The sequence below is a fragment of the Phoenix dactylifera genome, chromosome 7 (genome assembly GCF_009389715.1).
Source record: "Phoenix dactylifera cultivar Barhee BC4 chromosome 7, palm_55x_up_171113_PBpolish2nd_filt_p, whole genome shotgun sequence".
NCBI lineage: Eukaryota > Viridiplantae > Streptophyta > Magnoliopsida > Arecales > Arecaceae > Phoenix > Phoenix dactylifera.
Genome location: NC_052398.1, coordinates 6,761,469 through 6,788,790, shown reverse-complemented (window position 1 = coordinate 6,788,790; position 27,322 = coordinate 6,761,469). Strand labels below are relative to the sequence as shown.

The following is a 27,322-nucleotide window of genomic DNA, read 5'->3' as shown; positions in this document are numbered from 1 at the left end:
TACATCAAGAAGTCATCTGGCACACTCCTGCAAAAATGGCACAAATGAACAGTGAGTTGGGTCGACCCAAGGTAAGCATGAGTCGACCCAACCTCCAAAGAACCTCAAAACACAACAGAAGAATGCTCTCTGGATTTACTGAGAGGGTCGACCCACACAGTGGTTGAGTCGACCCAAGCTTGAGTCGACCCAAACCCTGAGAGGGTCGACCCAAAGGCAAGACAGAAAGACAGACAGAAAATGATTCTCTGGAATTACTGAGAGGGTCGACCCAAGAAGAAGTTGAGTCGACCCAAGTGAACTTTGAGTCGACCCAAAGAATGGTTGGGTCGACCCATGGGAAGGAAGGCTGAAATTGAGGTTTCTGTGGTTTCTGAGAGGGTCGACCCAAGGAATGTTTGAGTCGACCCAAGGCAAAATTGGGTCGACCCAAGGACAGGTTGAGCCGACCCAAACACGGGCTGAACAGTAACGGCTAGTTCTGCAGATGTACTTTTTGTCCTTCCCAAGGTGAGTAACGGCTAGTTTTTCAAATCTGACCATTGGGGCTTGTCCAAGGAAGGTTGGAAACTATTTAAAGGGGCACTATTCATCAGAGAGAAGAACTTTTGAGTGGGATATCAAAGAATACACAAGAAAACAAAAGAGCCCTAATCTCCTTCATCAAGAGCTTCATTCAAGAATCAAGGAAAGGGATTGAGCAGATTCAAAGAGGCATCAAGAGCTCCATCCTCCCTTGAAGAGTGAAGCATCCTTGACAAAGAAGAGCAAAGCGACTTCAAAGCGATAAATACTTTCTAACTCTTCTTTGTAGTTCATATTGTTTTATATGCTCATTTAGGAGTTTGAATCTTTTCTTTTTTATTTGTTAAACACTTTGTAAAGGTTTTTGGTGAACCCGGAAAACCAAGTGTATAGGTTCGTTGGTGAGCCCGCAAAACCAACAAAGGTTTTTGGTGAACCCGAAAAACCAAGTGTATAGGTTCGTTGGTGAGCCCGCAAAACCAACAAAGGTTTTTGGTGAACCCGGAAAACCAAGTGTATAGGTTCGTTGGTGAGCCCGCAAAACCAACAAAGGTTTTTGGATTGTGACCCCGGAAAATAATCCAACTGTAATCCGCGAGATTATAGTGAATTCCCAAGGGGACGCTTGGGGAGTGGACGTAGGTGCTAAGGAGAGCACCGAACCACTATATATTGTTGTGTTTGCGTTGTGTTTGTGCTTTCATTTTCTCTTGCATTATCTTCTATTCTTGCATTAGTTTAACTCACTCAAATAATCTAAGTAAGCATCCACCGCACTTAATTACGAAAGTTTTTAAAAGCACCAAAATTAGAAGAAACCAATTCACCCCCCCCTCTTGGATTGTCACCTTGGGCAACAACCTCCTATGGAGGCCATCTAAATTTCCAATACCATTCAGATGAACACTCACTAACAGTTTATATTTTGCACCCCCCCCCCAACCAACCAAAAGAAAAAAATTCATCCTCTGAATGTATTTGAACTCTTAGGGCATTAATAAACATGGATTTTTACTTCCTCTCATTCGAATGCTTATATAAATTCTGTGTAAAAATTGTAATCTTATGCTCCTTTCATATGTCTTCACAACCACCATGCATTGTGCTCATTAATTTTTTAAAAATTATTTCAAAAACACTTCTTTTTCTATGCAACTTTATTAATTAAGGAGTTGTTAGAATGCCATCAAAGACTCCTTAGCCTCAATCTTACCATATTATAAACTAAGGTTTTAAATATTGTGGGATAGGACCATCCCAATTTTCCCATGGATTGATACCCTACATCCCAGCACTCCAAAAGGTGGATGCCCCATCTTATCGCGGGCCATTTCATGGCTCGTCTCGTCCCAACACTTGGGACGGTGGGACGCCCCACCTTCCTACCAATATTTAAAACCTTGCTATGAAATGGTCTTTTAAATGCAAAATAATGAACAAGATAACATAGAGACTTACTACAAGAATATTTTCTATGCCCTCTCATGCATTCATGCATCAGCCAAGCCACATAATAACGATAGTCAGTTGAATAATAAGATAAAATACATTGTAAAATAAAAATCGTATAGGAAATATCCTGAGAGATTCAAGACAATAGCATAACATCAAGCTGCAACATAGTCGATAACATGTAAAGGCAAAAAAATTTATTAGGAAAACAAAATTAAAGTAATTAACGAAACAAATGACTAAACAGCCACCTTTTTCTCCGTACAGCCGAGTTTGGCTTCCAGATCAGAGCACCGAGCCTAAACACAAACATTAACCTCAGTTACAGACTTACAGCAAAAGCATAAGAATTTGTTATTTAAAGTGCTTTATCATTCCAGAATCATAAGAAAAACCTCTGCCACGGCAGCCCTTGATTCAGCTGAAGCAACAGCTCGCCAAGCATCAGCTAATTCTTTTCTCATTTCATCCACCTGTCTCATGGAATTATCCATTGCCTTTTCCCTATCAAGCATTAGTGCACGAACATGATCTCGCTCCTCCTGAAGTTCCTTCTTAGTTTCTGCCCAATCTCTCTGAACAGAAGAGATTTAAATAAAGCACTCATGTAAGGACAACGTGACATGTAATATAATTTAAAAAAGAAAAAGATTTTTAAGCATACATGCAAGAAAGGCGTCAGATGATCAAACCTCACAAAAGATCACGAGTAATGATGACGAAAAGTAGTAATGTAGTAATCATAATTTCAAGCCATATCATAGTGATTTCATAGTGAACCCAGTAAGGTACCAACATTGGTATGCCCCTCAATAGTCAATACCATACTGTACAGCCACATGGTATGACATTTCAATTCTGAAGGTGCCAGCACTAGCAGACATACCACGTCACCTTCCAGTATCGTACTGAACCAGTAAGGTAATGGCAGGGGTATGGACACCAGCACTCTGAACCTCTTAGGACAAACAAAAAAGGGAGAGAACAGATGTGTAACAATGGTCAAGAACGTATCATAATGTACCAGTAAGGTACTGATTAGCATTATGAACACCGAATACTTTAAACCTTAATTAGGACAAACACAAAGAGAGAGAGAGAAGAGATGTGTAACAATGGTCAAAAGAAAAGACCCTAAAGGTTGAAAAAGAAATACTTGTCCTCAAAATATACAAGACATGAAAGCTAGTTAGTTTTAAAATAATACCACAACAGATGTTCACGTCAGTGAATAAAATGTTCTGGAAAACGTGACTGTCAACAAGGGAAATGGATTCAGAAATGTATACATAAAACAAATGATGTTTAAAGTGGTCCTTAAAGTAGGAAATAAGAAACAGAACAAATTAAGAAGGATAAAACAGCAACATTTGAAAAGGTAACTGCCTGAGGTTATGTGATCCTCCAGCTGTCCTTCCTCAGACCTGACCACCTGGGCAAACCCAGTATGTGACCCTGCCACCTTGTGCAAGAAACTTGCCTCGCCCTACATAGCTTAGGAGAGACAGGTTTTGGCTATTCTTCAAAGATCAGGTATTACGTGAGGCTGGCCAGGATATAAAGCATATCACACATCAACTTATAAACACTATTTCTCAGCAGTGCCAAGAAAGCATACTTGCAGCTTAGAAGCTTCATTAAGTTTATATTAACTGTCTACTCCCAATCTTTGCTTTAAAAAAGGATTGTTTTAGGTTTGTTGCTTCATGTCTCAAGGCAAGGCCTCCAAAAATTGCCTCAAATCCCATTGGTAAGGTTTCAGAATGCAAAGGGTATCACAATGGAAGGCCCATGTCAATTGCATGATTCCCACAGTAACCCCAAATGAAAAAGGTGCACATTTGAAGCACAGAATTCAAAATGGCATTCCATACCAAATTCTAAAACCAGGTCCAAACATTTACCCGGGGGCATTTGTAATCTTATGAATCAAATATTAACACTATTATACAGTTAAACAGGGATATTTTTAATCTTACAGATTAATGCCATATTCAATTATCTAGGTCTTAGAATAAATAAGAAGGTGCCTTCGTAATTTCCCTATTTTACAGTTTAATATTTTTTGATACAATTTCTAACTTTCTTGTTATTATAATATATTATTTGAGTGTAACTTTTATTGAAAATATTTTAACACAAATCTACCCAAGCACCTGCACAAGTCCCACCTTCTGACTAGGTGCCACATTTTCCCTTGTATGCCCAGGCAGAGGGGGGGGAAAGGAGAAACACATGGAAAGTTACAGAGCAACACCACTAATAAAAATAATCTCAATGGTTTCCTCAAAGTTAATATGGGCAGTAACTGTCCATTTAATGAAAGGAATGGTCCGGTTAATGATTCATTTTGTGGAGATCAGAGAAAGTACAGTCTCTTTTGTAAAAAAAACATTCCAATATTTCTTTCATGAAACCAAGATGATTGCTAGTAATATAATAGTGGAATATTTCAAAATCCCTATTGAGTGATGTTCTCAGAACCTTCATATGCTTTTAGTACCTACACCACACATAAGGAAGAAGAAGTATACTGACAAGGGAAATTGAGGTCTGCACAGCCCCAAATTATAGAACAAGACCAAACTGCATTGGGGAAGCATGTCCATTTGTTTGGTGAGATTGGGGTCCATGTATAGACAAGAAAGTAAGTAATTGACTTTATAAAGAATGATTCCGATACAGCAGTATGGACACAAAATGGTAGCCTTACTTCAACTTGTTTTAGATACTTGTCATGTTTTCTTCTCTCTGCAGCTCTTGCAGTCTGCATTATCCATGCACAGATGTTGTAAATATATGACTAGAAATATGAAGTCAAAGAAAAGATTATAAAAGAAAATGAATTATGAAAAATATACCTCTCGAACCTCCTCAGTGTTTTGAATGGTGTCCAGGCTTGACTGCAACAACATCAACAAATCAAAAAGGAGCAAAACACCATCTCAATATTGTATAAAGTCAACTGCACTGAAAGCAGACATGACAACCAAGTAGGAAAACATATGTGCAAGCCACAAACTCACGTAAGTATATAGAGACACAAGCAATAACACATTAAAAATGCACCCTAGAAATACACACCTAGAAATGCACAACAAATAATCATACACACTACCAGAATCACAAGAACATATGCAATAGAAATAAAAATAGCAAGGATGGTCATGAAACCAAGCCAAAACATAGCTAGGTGATGACAATCAAAATAAGTTGCTAAAACCTGCAGACGGTGCACTCTCTCAGACAGACTGCGAACTTCATCAGAAGCTCTTTTCTCCGAGTTTATAAGGATTTCCTTTTCGTGCTTCAAAATAGACACCTGTTGACATAGATATATATGGTATGATGACCCTCATCACCGCATACGCTTTTTGACATACAAAAATGGAAATTTCCCTACCTCCATAGAAAGCTTTCGTAAATTCTCCTCCGAGGCTTGTAAAGAATCAGAACTTTCTCGGAGACGTTTTTGATAATCAACCAGCAAGTGTGTCAACTCCACATTTCTAGCTGAAACTGCATTTGCCTCCTTTCTCTGCAGTAAATTAAAAAGACAATGCATTAACCAGACACAACGATAAAATAATCTTTAAATGAACAGAACACATTTTTCAAAATGGATTCCTCTTGGTTAATAGTGAACATTCGATACCTGCCTTGCATATAAACGAAAAGCATCCAATTAAGTACAGTGTAAACATAAAATCCAATGAAATGAAAATGAGAAATGATGATAAAAGATGCCATAGGACAACCAACAAAGTGCGCAACGTAAAAAGGGGAAAGGATATGTTTAAAAGCTACCTGGTGTTCAAATTCTTTCTTGAAACTATCAAGTCTTTCCCTAGCAAAACTGGCTTCCAGGATCATCTTATCACGCTCTGAACGTATCGATGTAAGCTCGCCCCTAATTGAAACATAAGAATATACCCAATACAATTTTTAAAACTAGGCATGAAAAGAGGGCAAATATAAACATTAATATTGGAGAACTAGAAGTACAGGAGCTAGCATTTACTGATTCGCAGCACAGAAAGATGAGGAAAAGAAAGAATAAACATGTTCTTCCACATGCAGATGACTGCTCGGTTAATCTATGCACTGATAAGCACCTCTGAAAAAATATCAAAATCACATAGCGAAAAGATTTCAAGTGCAGGCATGTAGCACACTAGGCTGGTACCAGGACCAGCATTGGGTCCACAAGGCACTAATTAAATCCATTTTTAATATTTTCGTAAAAAGATATTTTTAATTTTTCCAGTCATTCTCTAAAATTTTTTTGACTGTATACTTGCATCATACAGTCAATGATCACCTATCATCCTAGAATGACAAATAACCATAGAGAAACAGTAAACAAACCAAAATATAGAAGAGAGTTACATAGCTCCGACTTGTCCTAAAAACACAAAAGAAATATTATGAAAACAGTATACATTTTCATAATAATTAAGACTCCCAATAAAACAAGCAAATAAAATAGTCTGGAACTAGATAATGATTCCAATCTACAAGGTATTAAAAGAAATAATAATAGTCAAAATACCAAAGTAATGTGCTCTTTGATTTGTTAGCATTTAAACAAATATGTCTAACAGATGAGAAAACTGCGAGCAGTCATAAAGAAAAGGGTATATCTACCTTAAGTCTAAGCTGAGTTGTATAAAATTGTGATTGGAAAACAATAAACAGTTAATCATAAATTCTTTGACTATTGACATAAGTGTCTCGAGTCAATATGTAGTTTTAAGTCTGAGCCGACTTGTGTAAGAGTTTCCTTGATAGATGAAATTACTATGGCTCATAAATAATAAATTCTTACAACTAAGTCACCAATTAAAAAAGAGGCACTATCTCAAATGTTTGTTATAGCCATTGCAGCTGCTGAGCACCTAGTGAGCTAGCTAAAGTTTCATCAATCCATCTCAAATGTTAGAACTTAAATATGTTATTATATTTTATAATTATAAAATATACTTACTTACTATATTTTATAATTATAAAATATACTTACTTATTATATTTTATAATTGTAAGACAAAATAAAAATAATAAAAAATAAAATAATAGTCAATAAAACATAATATACCATATAGACTTCAATATTTATAATCATATTCATACTGAAATATTGACCAATTTATGGGCCAATATGAATTCACATGGACTACTGATTTGAACAAGCTTGCGAAACAGAACTGCACTGCCACATCTGGTGTCTACAATATAAATATAAAAATCATTTACTACTAGCCTTACGCCAGGATAGCCAGTTCTTTTTTTAAAATTATTTTTTAAAATTTCTTTGAAACACAATACCACAAATTCATAATGCCTCCAGAAATTCAGGAAACTTGTAAATTTCAATTTTACTCTCTGGGAAATGCTTCTAGGAGTTTGAAGAAATGAAGAACTGACCATAAATACAATAAATATGGCCAATAAACAAGTTTCAGAAGAAAACTCCAAAACTACCCAGGCTGTCGATCTGTTTTAGCCAATCCAAACTGGCAAGATTCAGTTTCAGTTTCATGCTTTCAGTCAAAAATTTACAAGGAATGCGAGTGTGGAAAAACATTACACATTTTCTGCCTGACATATTTGTAGACTTAACTAAGCAAATATAGACAAAAGCCATCCAATAATAAACAGCTACCTCAATTTAGCCAAATCCTCTTCAAGATTTCTAGCGCGTTCAGTTAGTTGCTCATATGCTTTCTTTGAAACTTCCTGTTGTTTAAACAAACGGTGATAATAATAACATTGGAAGAATATGGTAGAAATTTAATGTTGATAAGCAAGACCATGATCAACAAATATCTTTCAGAAAATTACCTGAGAACCTTCAAAGAGAAGCATAAGCTCCTTCTTTCCATCTCCTGCAAAAATTCATTTTTAAGAATTAGCACTAAATGAAAAAAGTCATCTTACATTATGATATTAGTCTCAAAATGAGAACTACAGAGGGTTATATTTCACAGTAGCCACCAACACCTGCAACTTAATTTTATGCAATAATGTTGATAAAATGTATGAATACCGACATTCGTTAAAGATTAAGGAGATAGCCATAACACATAAGTAATGCAATTTAGAAGAGGATAAATGAGAGAAAGGCCCGCATGATATATTTACCAGGAACAGATTCAGTGTAAACATGGCTAGAAGCACGAAGCCTACGTTCTTCTTCATATAACCTCTTATACATTGCAACCTGATCAAAGATACAGGCAGGATATTCTGAGAATGTATAACGTGTCTGACCAACAGGAAAAATAAATTTTTTGAGGAATGTTAGACCTACACCAAAATGTAGGTCATTTCCATCTACACGGCATATAGGTCCAAGTGTCCAACACTTGGCCAGTCAATAAATTAACTATATTAACAGCCAGTGGAATGTGCTCCAGTAAGTTAAACTATTCTGTTCTTTCCAATGTCTAAACTCCTCACTCTCACCATCTCTCCATTCTCCTTTCCTCCTATGGCTACCGACTCCGCAAAGCCAGAGTCTGCCTTGATCTCCCATCATAGCCATGGATATGGTGAAGGGCACATATCTGGTCAGACAGGTGCTCTAACCCATTATACCATTTCATATATTTAGTGAAGACCATGAAGATTGTCAAACCAAGATTAGGCAAACGCCCCGCATGAGCTCAATGCCTCACTGATGGACATCGTCCTTGACCATGCTGGCTAGTGATTGCCGAACCGAGCGGTTCGCCTGTACCAAACCATGCTGACGCCAACCCATGACGATTTAGCCACTCAAGTCAGTTCAGCCCCCCACTTATAAAACCCCTCCCCCTAACCCCCTCTGTTGAGCTTCAAAGATTCCATTTCTTCGCCTCTCTTGTTTGCTCATGCTCGTCTTGCCCTCACCCACAAACGTCGTCACTCCTAGGTAAGTGCCCCCCACCAAGTCTATCTCCCTCCCTCCCTCTTCCTCGCATCCATTCCTCTCTCTCCCCCCTCCCCCTCCCTCCCTCACTCTGTCTTCCTCCTCATTCTCCCTCTTCCCTCTCTCCATGAGTCTTCTTGTCGTACACCTCTTTGTCGCTCCCAGGTAAGCCCTCCTCTCAGTCTCTCCCCCTCCCTCCCTCTTCCCACTACGAGCTCCGATACTGGTCCAGCAAACCTTAATGCTGGCTCTATGAACCTCCGAAGCATCACCAACAACCACAGGGCTTGACATGTTCTTAGCACACCTCAACAATCATGGTTCTCATATGTAGTTATAATGGTGAACTGGAAATCGAGGTCAAAGAAGATGTGATGATGAAGACAAAAGGAGGAAGGTGGAAGCAGAGTTGACGGTGGAAATGGATGGAGAAAGAAGAAGGTGAGAAGGATGAGAGAACAAGTTTTAGGTTTGTAATAACATAAGAAGAAGAATTTCATCAATCAAGAAGCCCATTCCATCCTACTATCCTTTCCCATTTAAATAATAAAATAACAAATGTGACAGATTTGGACCTACATGACAATGTAGGGGGAAGAGACCTACATGAGCAAGTAGGTCTTCAGTCAAATTTTATCCAGACACCAAAGTGAACAATGTACTATGGTAAAACTTACAGAGCTGTGAAGAGATTCAATCATGTGCCCTTGTTCCTCGGATCTCTTCAGCACTGCTTCAACCTTAGCAGTTGCCTCATCAGTGACCTTCTGAAGCTCAATCTGGAAACTCTCCTGAAAAGCTCAGAGGAAAAAATTAGTTTTATAATAGGAACAATGCTCTATCTAAGTTGCAGAGTAAATTAAAATAACGCGGCTCAAATTAACAAACCAAATTCCATGTTAAGCTGGTTCATGAAAGGAAAATGGACTGGAAGTTATCTAAGAACTTATAGTGGAACTAGAAATAAGTTGCCGACTATCATGCGATAGTTTTGATATTCACCCTTAGTTCAAAGTCTCTTTTTTCATCTTCACTTGTAAGACTATGCACAAGGCCTCGGAGCTGGACATTCTGCTCCACTAATCCATGTATGTCCTTAAACATCATCTGGTTCAGTTAATTGATACATTGCATCAGAACACATGGCTATATTGTTAAGAGACGAGATAAGAAAGACGGATGTTTGAAAGCTAAAGTTGCTCACATGGGGCTCAGAGATCTTGTTCCTAGCATCAGTGCCATCATCAATATCAACTGAAATCATAGTCACAGATTTTTCACCAGGAAACTGAGGGGTAGCACCACAGCGAAGTTGAATATCTTGGCATTCCTTCAAAAGAACTGTTACCTGTAACAGATAGACACGGACCAAAAAAAAGGACTTAACAACATGATTTGTTAGCAAAAAGAGAAAACTCCAATACATAAACTCAAAGTAACCATAGAAAAGGAATTTAAACAAACAGAATTATACCAAAGTCGAATTTTAACCTATCAGTTTTTCACAAATGGTTACTTTCACATACTAAAGCTTGCAAAAGCTATCCTACTAAACAATTAAATTAAGAATAATGAAGCAACCCTACATCTCTGTTCATATGCCACAACTAGAGATGTATTTAACAAACGCTTACCTGCTTCTCAAGATCACTTATCTCCTTTTGTGCAATAGTTTGATCACGTTCACGCTTCTTCAACTCAGACTGAAAAATGACTTTCAACGTAAGTCAATACACTAAAATTATAATAGAATAATGTAAAGACCATGTACCTTTAAGTTCCGAATAGTATTCTCAAAATTATCATGCTCTAATAGTGCCTGCTGCAATTTTTGATTCATCAAAGAGTATGCTTCCACCATTCTCTCATGTTCAGCTGAAACAATAAACACAAAGTTTTTCAGTAGACAAGGAAAAGGCTCGTGCACTCGTTATACATTATATAATAACAAAGAAAAATAATATTTTAAAAATCAAGTCAAAATATAAATAAACATTAAGGACCTTTAAATATAGTTTAAAATAAATTCATTGAAAGCTTTACAATTTAGGAATAGCAAATGGTGAGCAATACTGTTGTGTAAAAATAAGGTTGTGAATTAACTAATTTTTAATTTTAATTCATTAGGCCTACAAATTTGTTAAGATAGCGTTATAGTGGCTTCAGAATGCCAATAGGACAATCCTCTGCAAAAGTTAATATTCAGAAAACCACCTTTTGGAATTTAATCACACGAATAATGCAAAAACAGCAATAAACTGAATATTTAATAATAGTGATTATCTAGTATTCTAGACCCCCCATAACATATTTCATCTAGAAAAACAAAGTGGTTGAGCAAGTAGGTATCGTATAAGAGAAAGTCACCTCGTTCATCCAAAATGATCTCAGCCTTCTCTTCTATTTCATGTAGTACCTGCAGGATCAAAGTAGAAAAACTTTAGCATCACAGGTGAACAAATAAAAAAACCTAGCATCATCTTTCTTAAAAATCATGTGAAATTTATCATTTAAAGAAATTAGTGGTACAAACAGTCTCTAAGCATGTATCTTTAAGTCAAAAGAGTGCCACATTTAAGTACAACATCTGTTAGGCAAAATTCTTATGGAACAGAGTCATTAGAAGATGCAGAAATAGAGGTCAACTCAACTACCTATTTCACCTTTGTATTTATCTACCTGTATTCCATCAAGGCACCATAGCAAATTAGTAGCATCTATAATTGTGACAATTATTGGGTGCTCATATCTAGCACATCAAAAATAGTAGTCACCAATAAGTTAAAAATATAAGGGGTTACTTTATTATGACCAACATCATTTGACAAAAATACTCGAAAACACTTAACTTTAATTGTGGGATTACCTCCTAACACAAGTTTCAAAATACTATACATTTATGCACGGCAGCAACCAAACTGTTAGATGCCTATGATGCCAACTCTTCTATTTCCAAATGTAACATGAGAGTTATCCATAAAAATGAGCAAACGGATCCTGAAGAAATGGGATTGGTACACACAAAACGGAACCATAATGTCGTTACTGGAATCCTCAAAAACTTGCAGCAGGTAAAAAATAAACTTGCAGCTAACAAATTAATAAGTACGATTTCAGCTAAAACAATTGTTAAAGGAATTTTGTATCAGTTTTAAAGATGTCTAACTTTTTAATGCAACTGCAAAGATTGCTTGAACAACCGTTTAAGTTCATCCTAGGCCTTTGCGCCAGTTGAACAGGATGAACTCAGAACTAGAGAGAGAAGAATCTGCACAAACATTAATGCATGGTATGTTGAACCAGCTGGTTCAGCCCGTACCAGCCGGTTCAGCCCGCCAGTCCGGTCCCTGACCAGTCCGGTTCAAGCGTGGAAAACGGTTCTGACCCGTTTGAGACCGGAACCGAGCGGTACAAGCCTGGTACCAGTGCGGACCAGACGCGCGCCCTAGGCAGCACGCCCACGCGCTGGGAACTGTGCCCACACGTGGTTCCCCGCGCTGGGTAGCACGCCCACGTGGGCACGAGCTAGAAATCGTGCAACGCGCAGGCATGAGCTAGGAACCGAACCGGAACCATATTGGGTCGCCTAAGGAACCGAACCGGAACCATATTGGTCCAAAAGATGACTGATACGCCTACCGGTACCAATACGGCATACCTTGCATTAATGACTCAAAAAAAATAGTACTTTTAAATATAGGACCCATCATGCCAACCAGCCCAATTGGATGCCGAATCTCAATCACCTATCTCCTCTGCACCAACTTCACATCTTCGAATGCAAAATCTATTAAACTCTCACAACCTTACAGAAGGTTAAGCACCAGACACCTTTCTGTGAAGACAAAGTCACTGGCCTTAGGCCCAGCTTCTACACTGTCATCACAAAACAAATCATATCAAACTTGGGAGGTAACACATTACAAACAGATGACTGATGCAAATATAACATTGAGAACTTTATATGCAACAGTCCCATTGTAGACTTTGAAGTTAGAAGCAGTACTCGCCATTTTGAACATCAAGATGGCCGCAACCAATAGGAGCACACCGTCAAACTATATAAAATCCTGCATAATTCCCAACATTATACCTCTAATACAGGAGTATCCATGTTCCTAAAATAACCATATCCTTAGCATTTTTCAGTTTTCACATAGCTTGCCTCACGAGCAGTTCTTCATCATGTTCCTGCTAGGGTAACGAAGCATGAAGGCAGCAACAGAGGATGCAGTGAGAGGAGCCTGGAAGCAGGGAAGAAGGAAAAGGCAAGGAGATCAAAAAGGCTGGTATAGCAGTGTCCACCCTCTGATGATGGAAACTTGAAGTCTCCACCAATGTCAGAAGCCAAGTGGAGGTCGAGCGCCTATCAAGTCACGATTGCACTTGGTTAGAGGGATGCTTGGCAACCACATATTGATGATGGAGCTTCTAATTACCATTTCGACAGTGAGAGCATCAGTTATGATAGCAGAGAGCAAAAGAAAGCAAGAGACATGGTGAAGATGGCAACAAGTTCACCTCTAAGTAGGTGATGAGAAGGATTGGAACAAGACATGGGCTGGACGAAGGCCCATCAAGTCGAGCCGGCTCTACGACGAGCTTTGGTTCTAGCTCTAAAGCATTTGGGTTTAGATTATAAGCTCAAACAAAAACAAGGCCCTGCCCAAGCCCAACTCAGCCCAATCCAGCACACCAACTGACCCTAACCCCCCGAACCCCCCCCCCCACGCCCTACCACCACTCCCACATTGCCTCCCGATGTCTCTCTCTCGAGCTCTCCTCATTCCATCGCCCCTATTGCCCAAAATCAATCATGCCTCGCACTATCACCCATCATCCACACCCTTGTCACCATCGAGGAACCCAAAGAAGCAAAAGATGGAGGAGAAGATTGGGCTCAAATTGGGCTTGGACTGGAGCTTAATTTCGAGTAGCAAGCCCGTTTGGGCTTTGGTCGGACTTGGTTACTGGCTCAAGCCTACACTTTCAAAAAATTTCCATGGATGGGCTCAAGCTGAAGCCTGAAAAATTCTGTTCCAGGCCTGGGCTATATGAAAACCTGACAGCCCAGTTCCAACCATAATCACTATGGTGTAACAATTAAGCTTTTGGATTAAGGCAGGCGTTCAGAGGATTTGGGACTAGAAGGGAACTAGAATGTTGGAATGTTGGATAGGAAGAGGGTGGAGGTGCAATTGCAATGATAACAGCAAGAAGCGAGATGCAAGGCAACAGGTCAAAGACTGGGGGAGCAGCACATGTCCACCCAAGATTTTCATGCTTTCACCTTTTTAAAAGTTACATAACAAATTTAAGAAGGGAAAACAAGAATGATAGTAACCAAACAAAACTTTTGCCTCGATATTCTTCTTTTGCTTTTGAAAACATAAATCTAGGAAACAAAAATGATACCAAGCATGCCCTAAATATATTTAAAATTATAAAATTAAAACTATATGCAACTTCAAAGTTTTGCAACAAAACCGACATTAGTTATTACAAGGAAATGTCCAACAAAACTCTTTTAAAATGTCTCCAATTGATTAATCACACATAAATCCAAAAGGATGTTCTAACAATTAACATGTTCGAGATTTCATGCATCAGTTTTTGACATTTCAAAAATAAGTTTCTATTTGATAAATTAGTCATGTAAATTTGGACAGAAAGTCAGAAACTAAGTTTAATTTCAAGAAAAAGTAACTATTAAAGTCAAAGGAGAGCAAAAAAGATACCAACAAATATTGGTTATATAGGTTTAAACAAAACAGCTTATTTATTGTACTAAATGAATCCAATTTCTGTTTCAAGTACAACAAGACATGTCCGTATACCTTATAGAATGCTTGCAAATTATATACTCATCACAAATTCATAAATATCCAAACACATAAAAATTTAAATTATAGAGAAGCATGCTCTTAAACAATATGATATATCCATGGGCCATAGCAAAAAATGTCATAGTTAGCATAGGAGTTTACAGACTACAATTGTTTAAATAAATTGTAACATGCATACAAGAATCAAATATTATGAAAAGTGACAGCTTTTAACCTTAACCGATAAAGTAGGTTCAACTTTAGGGATCCTCACATAGAAAGGCAAGTAGAAATAATAATTTAGGTCAAGAATATTTTTAGGATAATTGGTTAAAATTAATACCCGTTCCAAAATGGCCTCTGCATGCTTCCGTCCCCACTTCTCATGTCGCAGAGCATCAGCAGCTTCTTGATATTTCTCATACATTTTAGCAAGCTACACTCAAAAGAAATAAATCAACACAAACAGGCATAAGGAGGAAGAAAAACATTCACACAGGAGAGAGCGATAATTAAACATATAAGATGGGGTGATAAATCTTACACTCCAACCATCTCGAAGAAGGGAAGCAGCTAATGCCGTCCCTGAAATACCTAATGGAGTCTTGGGGACAACCAACCGACCATCCTCATGTGTGTTATCACTGTCAATTTCACCAGATGGCATTAGGTTATACTTAAAAAAAAGAAAAGAAAAATGTACAACTGGCTCCTCAGGTAAGATGAAACTGAGCCTAATACAACAAACAAATTAACAATTCAATTTGGATGTGAATTAGAAAATAAAGATAGAATGAAAAAAAAAAATTGGTGAAATTGACAAGACCAATTATAATAAACATACTTAGAATCAGATTATATCATGAGATATATTAGAATAGTAGCTTGTTCAGATGGTAATGTGAACATGTTCAGATTAGTTAAATTTTAATAGACATCAACATATGCTTCTATTACTTTCTAGACGTTAAATTTTAACAAGAGGTTCTATAGTAATGTTGCCATGCTCAGGCCAATTGAACCATTAGTGACGTGCCAAAGTTGAAAGAATCATGTCATGTTCATTAACCATCTGCTAAGGGATCAACTAACTCAGCTACCCCTTCTTCCAAATTGGAAAATCGAATCCACAAAAGCCCACAATAGAAGCAATTAAAACTTAAAAATGTATGCATAACAAGATAGATATATGTTTGCGGAAACAAATAAATGGAACTTCAACCATGACAAAAGTTCCAATTTTAGCACAACATAGAAACCTTCAAAAAAAGATACTTGGAAACGATGAACGAGTAGTCAGTTACAATTTCCTTTAACCCAGGTTTGATATAGACATTCCAGACACAGTATGAATGGCATCATAAGCCCCTGTACTAACACATGGTACCGTTGGTGTCTCACCATGTGTCAATACAGTGCCGAATTGAGCCCTTGTAAGGTATCATTATGGTACGGTATACCTGGTATCAGGTTGTACAGCTCTGTACAACAAACCTTGCATCTAATCATTTAGATAAGCTTATATTAAGGCTGGTTCATAAGTGACTGAATCCACATTTACTAATTCTTTCTGTTAGTTGCAGAGCAATATTGTTGTTACACATGTTGCTTCGAACTTCTAACTAGCGACATGTCCAATCCGAAGTTTCAAAGTTCAGGACCTTTGTTTTTTATGCAAAGTATTTATCAAACCCGCCAAATCAGTGAAAATGACATATAACCGACAGGAGAGAAAAGAACAAGAAAGAAATTGGATGGGAAAAAAAGAGGAAAGGGATCATAAAATAGAAAGAGAATATGAAGGCCAAAGAAGATGAACAGAAAGATGAACAAAATACTATTACTCAAAAGAAAATAAAAAAAATAAGGGATGAAGACTCGACCAAGATGGCAATGCAATAATTACAGTGGAAAAGGTCTACCAAATAGAAAAAACATGGCATCTTTTTGTTGCCTTACTTCCTTAGTTACCATTCCACTTTTGCTTTAGGCATGGTTGAAACACTTAACGCTCACATATGTCAAGTTGATCCAAAAAAAATCTACATATGATAAACTTGTATACGAGTTAATAATATACATATTTGGATGCTGAATTGTTCCAAAAGCCAAAAATAAGCTTAATGAAAAAAAGGTCGTATGCTTATTAAATATGCAAGTGTCATATAGATATATTCTATGTGTGACCATAAAACATGCTATATAGTAGCAATCGACAACCATTTAAAAAAATACTTGTAAAACTTATAAAACCACATCATTTTTTCATGTTACTATTCCTATCGTCTTTTTTTAGTTTTATTTTCAGGAGTCCACAGCATGGATAGGCATCTTCTTAGTTGACTACCATACTGAAGTCCAAGAAGCATTGATCTTGATGGAAATTTTGGTGAAGTCATGTTTGCTATTAAATAAGCTATCTCACATGTCAATGAAAAACAACTTAATGAAAGATGGCTACAATGTCTTGATCTAAGTGCAAATCCTATTGGTTACAACCTTCAACTAATATGCTTTTTCATTAATTACTAATAAAACTAAGAACAAGCCATTAGCAAACACTAAATTATGTAGTGTTATATTTCTCATGTGTATATACTTCCAATTAACAGTTGGCACCAAAACCTTCCGTGTTTGGTAAAACATGCAAACTCAAGCTAGACATTTCTGAGATTAGCATCAGATAAAGGCATATTTGCCACTAACTTATTTGCAACACGAGTCAGACTCAAGCCATGATGCTTTAGTTCAGGAATGAGGCCAAACATAATACAGTGTGATTTTATTTATGTCTGACAAGAAGAGTACTTACTACTGTAGTGTGATAGTTCTGGATGGGAGCATCAATGAAGCAATATTAAGTCAAGGAAAAACCTTTAGATAGATCAAGATTTGAAAGATTTGATTCAAGTACTTGATTTTGTTTGGATCATATCAGAAGATTTTTAAAAAAATCTTTGTTATTGTTGATGACTATGAATGTCAATATGGTTAACCATCCCCATAGATAAAGTTGGCTTCAATGTGTTGCATGGACATAGGCACCAGAATCAGATCCAGACACAAGCCCTAAATGCCTAACTCGGCAAGATGGGAGAAATAGATAGGGGAATACATGAAAAAATAATATTCAAGTAAAATATTGTACATTTAAATATTGAACAAAAGAAAAAATTGAAAGATATTATTGCTTAAGGCCTTCCAACATGTTCCTCAATCAAACTTCCTAATATGCTTAAGGAGTTTAAAAAAATAGCATTTTACAAAGTTATTCTATATGTATATTTTTGGCTGGTCTCTGGAAAGAACAAAAGCTCATTTTTAACATTACTATAATGGGTTGAAATCAGGGTCAAAAAAGTCTAATTGTCTACTAATTTCTAAAAGATACAAGCCAAGAAAAATTAATAAGTATCCAAGTATATGACACATGTTCTATTCAGATATACATATGACATGGATTCTAGAAGCTAGATGCAAGTCTCCAGCTAACATGGCTTTAACTAAAGCAACTTTGGTAGGTATATTGGTGGGAGACTTATTCACGAGGTGGATAGCCTGCCTAACCTACTCAAGCCCGAAGGCTTTTGAGCGGGCCTAGGCCTGAATTTTAAGCCTGGCGGCCCAAAGCCCAAGTAGGTATCGGGTTCGGGCCAAGGAAATAGGCCTGAAGGCCGACCTAGGCCCAGGCCTGACTAATTTTAGTTATACCTTGGGTGGAGCCCAGCTCGAGCCCAAGCCAGCCCACCCGATGAACATGTTTGATTGGCAAGTACTCTATTAATAAATTACAAATTAACCTAAAGTTTATGAAGCCTTCATTAATCCACTGACTGCTTAGAGGATACTTGATCATAAAAGGTAAGCACGGATAACTGGTCTTGGAGGTGGGAACAAAAGGTTGGCTTTTAGAAACCTTTTACAAGGCATTCCATTTTTAAGTGGGTTTAAATGGGGTAAAGGCATGTATATCACTAGCACCAATTGTTCAAATTGTAATACATAAAGCCTACAATATGACAATCTCTCGACTTTTCCAAATACTACATTGGTCCTTTCAGGCAATCAAAAGATCATAATGATTTGATCTTCAAGGGCCTACTAGGATCATGAATAAAACCCACTCATCCAGCTTTATTCAGCCAAATAACCTTTCTGACACCAAAATAAAGCAGGTTTGAGGAAGGGCAAAAGCTAGATTCTAGTAAAGCTGGCAAGCACCTTTTTTAGTCACTTATTTCTCTTAACTTGTATAAAATTATTTCATCAAAATGATTGAATAATTTTAAATATTAAGTCTCCATTTTTTTTCCGTGGGCTCATTTCTCTTATTCTGAAACCAAACATTGGCCCAAGGTGCCCACTAGATCATGATTCGTTGTACCAAACTGTTTTGACTCATGCCTAGCAAATCAATATACAGTACAGGAGGCATACTGAGTGTCAGTACCATGAACTAGCCCGTACTGACATTTACAGGCATGGTACCGGACTACTGGTACAAGTACCAAAAAAGGTACCAGCGATGCATTACTTGTAGATATATGGATACTAATTCCTAAACCACATGAACCAGTAGTTTCAGCAACATGTTCTCAATTTTTTTATCAATAGACAGAAAATGTAAACAGACAACAAGAGAATAACTAGCTGAAATCCCCTGAATTTCAAGATTACATTTACTATTATTAAGAAATTGATAAAATCAAACAAACCTATAACTATATAACATACTACAGTTGCCAAACATGAGTTCAAACAACATTTTGATACATCTGCAAATAAATGATGAAAACATGATCTTTGGCATGTCATAAAATAAACAAAGTGTAAAAATATGAAACTTGCTATCTGCTTCTACTTGTTCAATACAGTGCCTAAACAAGAGTGCGGAGACTTAATACGCAGGGAGTGCAATCGGTACAAAAGCATACAGTTCTTCCAAGGTTGGATCAGCACGAAAACTGGATAATGGAAGAATGCTAGACTCATTAGCCTTCCTTGCAATCTCAATTTCAGCTTCGCACTTTTCTAACTTCTCCTTCATGACTGCAGCTTCCTACAAACAAAGAAATAAACATTTTCCAGAACAGAAGATAAAGGCTTTATAAGCAACTTAGTACTGACAGAAATTTGTAAGGGCCAGATGGCACAGTGTATATAGATCAGAGAACCAAAAAAAAACAGAGAGAGAATGCATGCATATTTCTCAACATTCCTATGATAGACCTAGACAATAAATAACAAGCATTGAATTTTAACTACACTAACATCAACACATAGTACAACAATACCTTTTCAAGATCTTTTCTAAGTGATAGTTCCTTTTCAAATTTTTCTTTGTACTCATTTTCAACTTGAGTCATATGTGTCTGCATTAGCAGAAGAAAACCAGATCAGAAGATAGCCTGACATGAAAAGCCTCTTTCAATCAATGTCCCTCCTCCCCCCCCCCCCCCCCAAAAAAAAAAAAAGGAAAAAGAAGAAGAAGGAGAGAAGAAGAAGAAAAACCACAAGTGTAAACTATGCTAAGTATTGAGGCACCAATTTAGGGATGAAATCCTCACCTCCAATGCTTTGATAACACCCTCAAGCTCCCCTGCCTTTTTGGACCATTCCTCTGAACTCGCTTTGTAAAGTTCAGCAAGCTTTGTGACCTGTTACAAGTAAAGAAAAACTACAGCATTATTTAAATTTTAAAAAAAGGAGCTTGGACTTTGTTTAAAAAAAAGAGAGAGAACCTAAAATTAATTCCACCCACTAAAAAATAAAAAAAGTGACAAACAACTATGAAAAGCATGCTTCGCCCTTCTTCGATGCTTATTGGCGATTAACCTAGCGATATCAGAGCACCAGCCACAGAAATATAAACACTCCAAAGAAACAGCCACAGAAGAGAAAAGTCTTGTCTTTTCAGTTGAATTATAAATAAAACTGGGCAACTATAGCATAACCACGGCAATACATTTAATCTATAACGATGTCATTATATAATGTAATTACTAAAAAGAGTCGTAAAATTGGTTAACCTCTGAGGTAAGTTTTTTCAGTTGAATTATAAATAAAATTATGCACATGCTTCCACGGGCGCGCGCGCGAGAGAGAGAGAGAGAGAGAGAGAGAGAGCAAAAGTAAAACCGCCACCAATAATATGGTCGACATTAATGCAACCCAAATAGTCATGCCTTTCTATATACCATAAAGCATCCATTTTTTTCCTATCAAACCAGTCTCTACTTTCTTGCAGTCAAAATTTCTCTAATAATGCAAAACAACATATGAAACAATTTTCCAAATCGCGATCAAAATGTCAATATCCCACATCTCAAAGAGAGCCCAAAAATATCAACCAATGAAATTCGAAGGCTTGTAAAGAGAACCAGGCCACCTTATAAAATTAAAAACTAAAATTCAAGTTGCTAGCCTCTTCTTATACATTACAAAAATAGAATAATTGGTTAATACTTTTGCCAGCATGAAAGCCGACTTTAAAACAAAATGAACTTTGGAGAACAATTGGATATAGCATGACCAAAGTCACATGTTTGGGTACAGATTCCAAGTGCAGGAGTTTGTCTAGGAGTCAAGTTCATCCAACCACCAAAATAAAAGATATGGGGCACAGCAAGAAAGGACCAAAAATGGCATACAGTACAGCAACTCCTAAGGGTGAAGTCATGATTCACTAAATTTGTTTGACTGTTAGCTACAATTCAAGGGCAGAGTAGTAAATTGAACATTTTTATGTTCAATGAATAAATTTAAAAAAAAAAAAAACATTCTAATTGTTGCACAAGTAATGAGGGTAAACCACATTTGGGAAAGGAATGAAACTTAGTGCAAAATCTCGGAGTGCATATAACAATGAGGCCTGCCACTATAAACTTCCTTTTTAATTAAAGAAGAGAAACTTATTAATTCACAACAATAATTATTAGGAAAAAAATCAAGCCAAGAATGTAATCCAACATTTCATTGATTAGGAGAATCATCATCCATTTCAAATTCACAAGTGTATAGCGCAACTGGCACTATGGCCAAAGTACAAATATCAAGTCCACCAACTGTGCATAACCCCGCAATGGAAAAAAAGATTTTAGTGGACCTATAAACCAAGCATGTGCCTTGATTAGACACCCCTAAACCCAATAACTGCCCACCACCATCCTAGCATTCCTTTCCACTAAGAATCCCCCTTCTCGTGGTCCATGGCAACAATATTGTTGAGTGACAGGTAGAAAATAATGGATAATAGTACAACAGCACAAGTCTGCTCTCTATATGTGTGTGTGTGTGTGTGTTTCTTGGCTGAGTTGAGAGGTGTTGTGTCAATGCAGGCTATGTCCAACAACCATCCTATGATTCAGATTATATACCAGTACGTTGGGTTAAGAAGGTCACTCCAAGTGAAAAACAAATGCCAAGACAAGGTACTGAGGAGAACATAAGCATGAAGAAGACAGCAATTTTTAGGGACCTTGTTGAACAGCTGTAAGTCAGCATATTTCGATATGCATGTGTATTTCCACATATTCAATTTATACAAAAGAGCCCCAACGTCAGGTTTTATGGTGGCCAATCGTTATACGCGTTAGGGCACCCAGATACCTTAATACCGATGCCAACTTCATTTAGATTACCACAACAGACAGGTGTTAATATTTGTGCAAGCAATCCCATCATTTATGAATTGACAAAGGCTATCATAATCAACTACCCGTACGTCCAACAAGTCTATCCTTCCATCCATGACATCCTCATATCCAGTTTGCCTGACAGTTCCTTAACTTTATCATCAAGACTCATATACATTTCTAGATATCATCCACCATGACTTTGGTGAAAAGTACCCCAGCAATACTTGGTATACATATATTGTATTTACATTATCCCCTCGTGGTTCATACCCCCATGCGAATGAGAGACCATGGTCTTCTGTAATTTGTATATATTGGCCTATTGCCCCTCATAGTACGTTCATTGTAAGAAGTCTTCCAACAAATGCTACTAAAGGCACTCCTCCAATATAATTGGCCAACTAAAAAGATTTCAAATGATCTCGTATCAACCTATTTAAGACAAGTTAGAGATCCTAATTACTATCAAAACAATGGTTACACCCAAAAAAATCTAATTTCAGTAGATAACAACATCTAATATGATATAATGATGGCGCATAGAATCACTTCCAGTCTAGGAAATGAGGAGCACATGAAGCATACTAGTTCTTGTAAGTTCACATTAGAATAAGCCCAGAAAAATATTTCATGTAGCTACCTATATTATTATGTTGTACAAATAGAAAAGGAAAACAACAATTTTTAGCCTGCAAATAGAAAAACCAATAATAACTGACAAAATAAACTAAGATGAAAGCCTTCCAATGCATGAGCAAAGAAGGCAATGGTTTTATGCATGAAGAGAACTGAATTTGTAACAAGATGCTGAAAAAGAATCCTGACAAACAGGTTGACTACCAGAGATTATACTTACAGTTGATAGCTCAGCAGCAAAGTGCTCTTCATTAGCAGCAGCAGCACCCTTAGACGAGCATAACTCCTTGGTTGGGTAGACAATGATCATACATGTTAGACAGAACTATAGAAGAATGAACTCAACATCACAATAAAAAGAAATGACATGATACCTCTTCCAAGGACGTGATTCTCATCTCCAGTTCAGTTACTCTTTCCTTACTCCGTTTTAACAAGCTTGAAGACTCATTCATCTGTCTTTCAAACTGCAAGACAAATATTCTTAATGATACAATTCACTCTTATTGTCAGAATATTTTTGAACTAGCACACTTACATCAGCAAGTTTAGCAGACAAATCTGCCTCAACATCCATATGTGTTTTACGTAGTTCGACAAGGCTGTTAACTTTGGCGCTCAACTCCTCATTAAGCCAAACATTATGCCGTTCAAGAAGTTCCTTCTCCTGCTCATGCATATGTACTAAAGTAAACATCATCCATTCCATTTTCATAATCAAGTCCACAAAGTAATTGGCAAGATACTAATAGTGGCTATGTGTTCTTGGGGAGGGGGTGATGAAGAATAATGGAGCAAGAAAAAACCATCCAAAGCTACACAAACCTTTAAATGATTTTAGAATAAGCAACAATGTAAATGAATATTACCAAAAGATGGGAGGATGCTAATAAATGCCGACTAGTTTCCAGTTTAATTAAAACAAGATGCGGAACTCATGACTATTGAACTTATAAATCATCCCAAAGGAAACAATTTGGATTTTCATCATAACATATCATATACTTGTGCTGATTATAACCATGGATACAGAAAGAAAATCGAAATAAGTTTTCAATAGAAAGGAACAAAAGTGCATCCCATTTTCTACCTTCGGTAGCTGGAATGCAATATAAGAGCACTATGCAGGGACTGCAAAGTTCAGAAAGGTTGAGAGTTGAGACATCTTTCAAAGTTATGGAGATTAGATGAGGTTATCATGTATTGATAGCTTTACATGCTCGTATCATAACAGGCTAGGGAAAGAGTGGCATAGGCCATAACTATTTAATAACATGTCACAAAGTATGGGACAGGGCATGGCTTGCAATTACCTAGACATCATCTGATAATCACCTTATATAAACTGAATAATATACAAACTATAAGCTATTAGATCAAAAAAAGATAACTAAAAATATATAAGAAGACCCAAGAATTAAAAAAAAAAAAAAATAACTACATAGAAACCTCTATTTCTCAGGATAAATACAAGATTGATTTAAAATTAGCTGAGTTTTATAAATAAAATGACAAAAAACTATAATTTTCTTTCAAGAATGGCTTCGCAAAACTTGTAGACAAGCTATATAGGTTTCTTAATAAGAAGACATGGCCATTCATAATTAGCTAAGTTTTCTTGGTGAAGATATACATGATCATAATGTCCCCTTTTTATTTACCTATGCTTTGGAGAGCTCTAAGCCTTTAGTAGTTTGATTGCATTAATAGCAACAAAATGATATTTAGTAGCCTTGCCATCTCAAGAGCATGGCAAAAGTGAAAAATTAAACTAAAATATGGAACTTAAACCAAAGTAATAGATCGTATAGACTTCAAAAAAAGGTTGTTCGTAAATAAAGGAAAACCAATGACCCAAAAGGATTTTCTTTGGTGACAAAATATTAGAGTGCAATGGAATTCATCAAGAAAAAAAAAACAAGTGATTGCCATTTTGGTTGTGAAATACAATTATGAAAACATGCCAGCAAGTTGAGTTAGTAGATCAGGTTGGGTCTTACAAGAAGTTAGGCTGGGCCTAGACTAATTAAAGCCTATTTATGTCCACTTTCTACCTAATTGCAATTAGGTTCAGGATATGTCCACCATCCATGATAGAAATTCAAATGGAACTTACTTTTGTCCCAACAAGAAGTTAAATATTTTGGCTTGATTAGATCTTTTCGAAGACCGTCCAAGTCAAATTTCATAGAGAAACAACCGACTAATAACCCTAATAATAGTGTCTTACACAATTATAAATAAATAATCAATCTCATTCATCTGTATTATTAACTGGCAATTAAAGGAAGGAAACCAGCATAAGACAAACAAATATGAGAAGAATTCCAACATATCCCAACCATAGAACAAGACCCTGTCAAGACTTTAGTCTGACCTGAGTAAGACGATTACATGTAGCACGACAATGCGCCAATTCTGCTTCACTATCATTCAGCCTGGCCTCCTTTGCAGCAGCATTATCTGTCAAACTAACCTGTTGAGAAGGGAAAAGCAAGAAGTTTACTTGTTTTGAACCACAAAATGAATACCATGGTAAATCCAATTGCATCAAAGATGACAATGCGGTGCCCTTTCATAACAAGTGACCCAGACAAACATGCGACAGGCAAAAAGTGCCAATAGCAACCCAGCATATCATAGCACTCTAGAATTGCAAGTCACAACTCTTATATTGATTATATGCAAATTTGCAAAATCATCGCCTCTAATAATCACCAGGTTAACTAATGGTGCCTATTTAATCTAAAAATCGACAGGTATATTGCACAAAGGTTCTTCCATCGCCAGAAGGCAGTGATATTAGTTCAGCGTTACTATTCCAGCATCAAGGACATCTAGAATGTATGCAGGACATCTAGAATGTATGCAAGACATCTAGAATGTATGCAGGGCATCAACTCTTTTCCTTTTAGCACTCAAGTGAAGCGCAGAAGAAGTCGCTTCAGCTCATAACAAATCACATAAACATTATGTATTGTAAAAATTGACATATTTTGTGCTTTCAATAGATAACATCATATATAGCATTAAAGTCATATTATATAAGGGTTTGATAAACTTGACCTCTCTAGTGATGAGAAGTGAGGGGATGATATGTCTAGTGCATAAAGGAGACAAAAACGCATCAAATAGTAAATTATGCAATAAAATCTAAAGATAGTAATATATATCAAAATGCCTTCCCAATTCATATTCCAAGGTATGCTATCTTACATTTGCAATACAAGCATCGATGAAAAAAGAATTAAACTCACGATCTTATCAAGATAGCTTTGGATGGTGGCATTTTTCTCCCTGATCTCCACATCTTTTTGCTCAACCAATTCCAGAAGCTGGCGCTTGGATTTGTGCAGTTCCACCGTTTCCAACGATAGTCTCTCTATCTCTCCATCCTTTCCAATCTGAGAACAACCAAGAATCAAGAAGCGAATGAGGAGAATGGCGATCGGCAGGGATAGGGCAAGAGGCCTTGAGAACATTCAAGAATCAAAAATCAAGAAAGAAGGTGAGGGGATCTTACGGCCTTGAGATGGAGCTGGTGCTTCTCGGCCTGGATCTCAGCGATTTCGGAGAGCCTCTGCTCAACAGAGACAGAGAGCTGGGCATTCTCGGACCGGAGCCGAGCAAGGTCGTCGGAGAGGGACTCGTACCTCTGCTCCAAGAGAGCGCAGGTCTGCTCGGCAGCAATGGCAGCGGCGTCCTTCTCCGCCTTGGCGGTGTCGACCTGATAGCGGAGGTCCCGGATGACGGCATCGGCCCTCTCCGCCACCGCCGCGGCGTCGTGGGAGAGGAGCCGGAACTCCTCCTCGGAGAGGAAGAGCGGCATGATCGACGGGCGATGGCTATCGCCCTTGGAAAGAGAGCACTAACCCTAGGGTTTAGAAGCCGAGGAAGGTGGGGTGGGCGGCGGGGCGGATCAGGAACGAGGAGGGAAATGGGAGAGGAAAGGGCAAGGACGAGAGCGAAGACAGCCGCTCTCTCCCTTAAGCGGTGCAGAGCGGACTAGTGGTGGCGTAGGGGGACTCGGAGCGCCATTTAAAGGTACATTCGATGGTGCGGGCCGACTTCTTCTTCTTTTTTTTTCTTTTTTTCCTTCCCCGCTAAAGCGGCCATTACTAATACACCCTATCGAATCAGAAAATAAAAGATCGTGAAACGCTCTAGACAACGCTGTAGACAACCCTTCCTCTCCAGTCCATAGGGTGCCTCGAGAGTGGCTCATTACATATACCTCCATCCAATCGGCCACCCTGTTAGCTTCGCAATATACATGTGTAGCCTGAAATGTAACATCCTCACTCACCATCATCCAAATATCGCTGAGCAAGGAATAA

General features: G+C 37.5%; 1 protein-coding gene across 4 annotated transcripts in view; it reads right to left on the bottom strand.

Annotated features, from left to right (window-relative positions):
• LOC103710026 (nuclear-pore anchor) overlaps positions 1–27,051 on the bottom strand; it is a 63,015-nt gene extending 35,964 nt beyond the window's left edge. For all 4 annotated transcript variants that reach the window (XM_008795598.4, XM_008795599.4, XM_008795600.4 and 1 more), the window contains exons 1-27: positions 26,509–27,051; positions 26,243–26,389; positions 25,363–25,461; positions 23,524–23,652; positions 23,360–23,452; positions 23,206–23,271; positions 20,280–20,369; positions 20,007–20,084; positions 19,647–19,771; positions 15,257–15,356; positions 15,056–15,148; positions 11,255–11,303; positions 10,659–10,762; positions 10,522–10,590; positions 10,092–10,235; positions 9,890–9,994; positions 9,565–9,678; positions 8,119–8,197; positions 7,819–7,862; positions 7,640–7,713; positions 5,785–5,887; positions 5,381–5,515; positions 5,201–5,299; positions 4,839–4,880; positions 4,691–4,744; positions 2,373–2,552; positions 2,229–2,276 (exon numbers count right to left, since the gene is read on the bottom strand). In XM_008795598.4, the coding sequence (XP_008793820.2) occupies positions 2,229–2,276; positions 2,373–2,552; positions 4,691–4,744; positions 4,839–4,880; positions 5,201–5,299; positions 5,381–5,515; positions 5,785–5,887; positions 7,640–7,713; positions 7,819–7,862; positions 8,119–8,197; positions 9,565–9,678; positions 9,890–9,994; positions 10,092–10,235; positions 10,522–10,590; positions 10,659–10,762; positions 11,255–11,303; positions 15,056–15,148; positions 15,257–15,356; positions 19,647–19,771; positions 20,007–20,084; positions 20,280–20,369; positions 23,206–23,271; positions 23,360–23,452; positions 23,524–23,652; positions 25,363–25,461; positions 26,243–26,389; positions 26,509–26,814 (2,769 nt within the window). In that variant the 5' untranslated portion in view covers positions 26,815–27,051. The remainder of the gene's footprint in view (positions 1–2,228; positions 2,277–2,372; positions 2,553–4,690; positions 4,745–4,838; positions 4,881–5,200; positions 5,300–5,380; positions 5,516–5,784; positions 5,888–7,639; positions 7,714–7,818; positions 7,863–8,118; positions 8,198–9,564; positions 9,679–9,889; positions 9,995–10,091; positions 10,236–10,521; positions 10,591–10,658; positions 10,763–11,254; positions 11,304–15,055; positions 15,149–15,256; positions 15,357–19,646; positions 19,772–20,006; positions 20,085–20,279; positions 20,370–23,205; positions 23,272–23,359; positions 23,453–23,523; positions 23,653–25,362; positions 25,462–26,242; positions 26,390–26,508) is intronic.
• Positions 27,052–27,322: the final 271 nt, after the last annotated feature.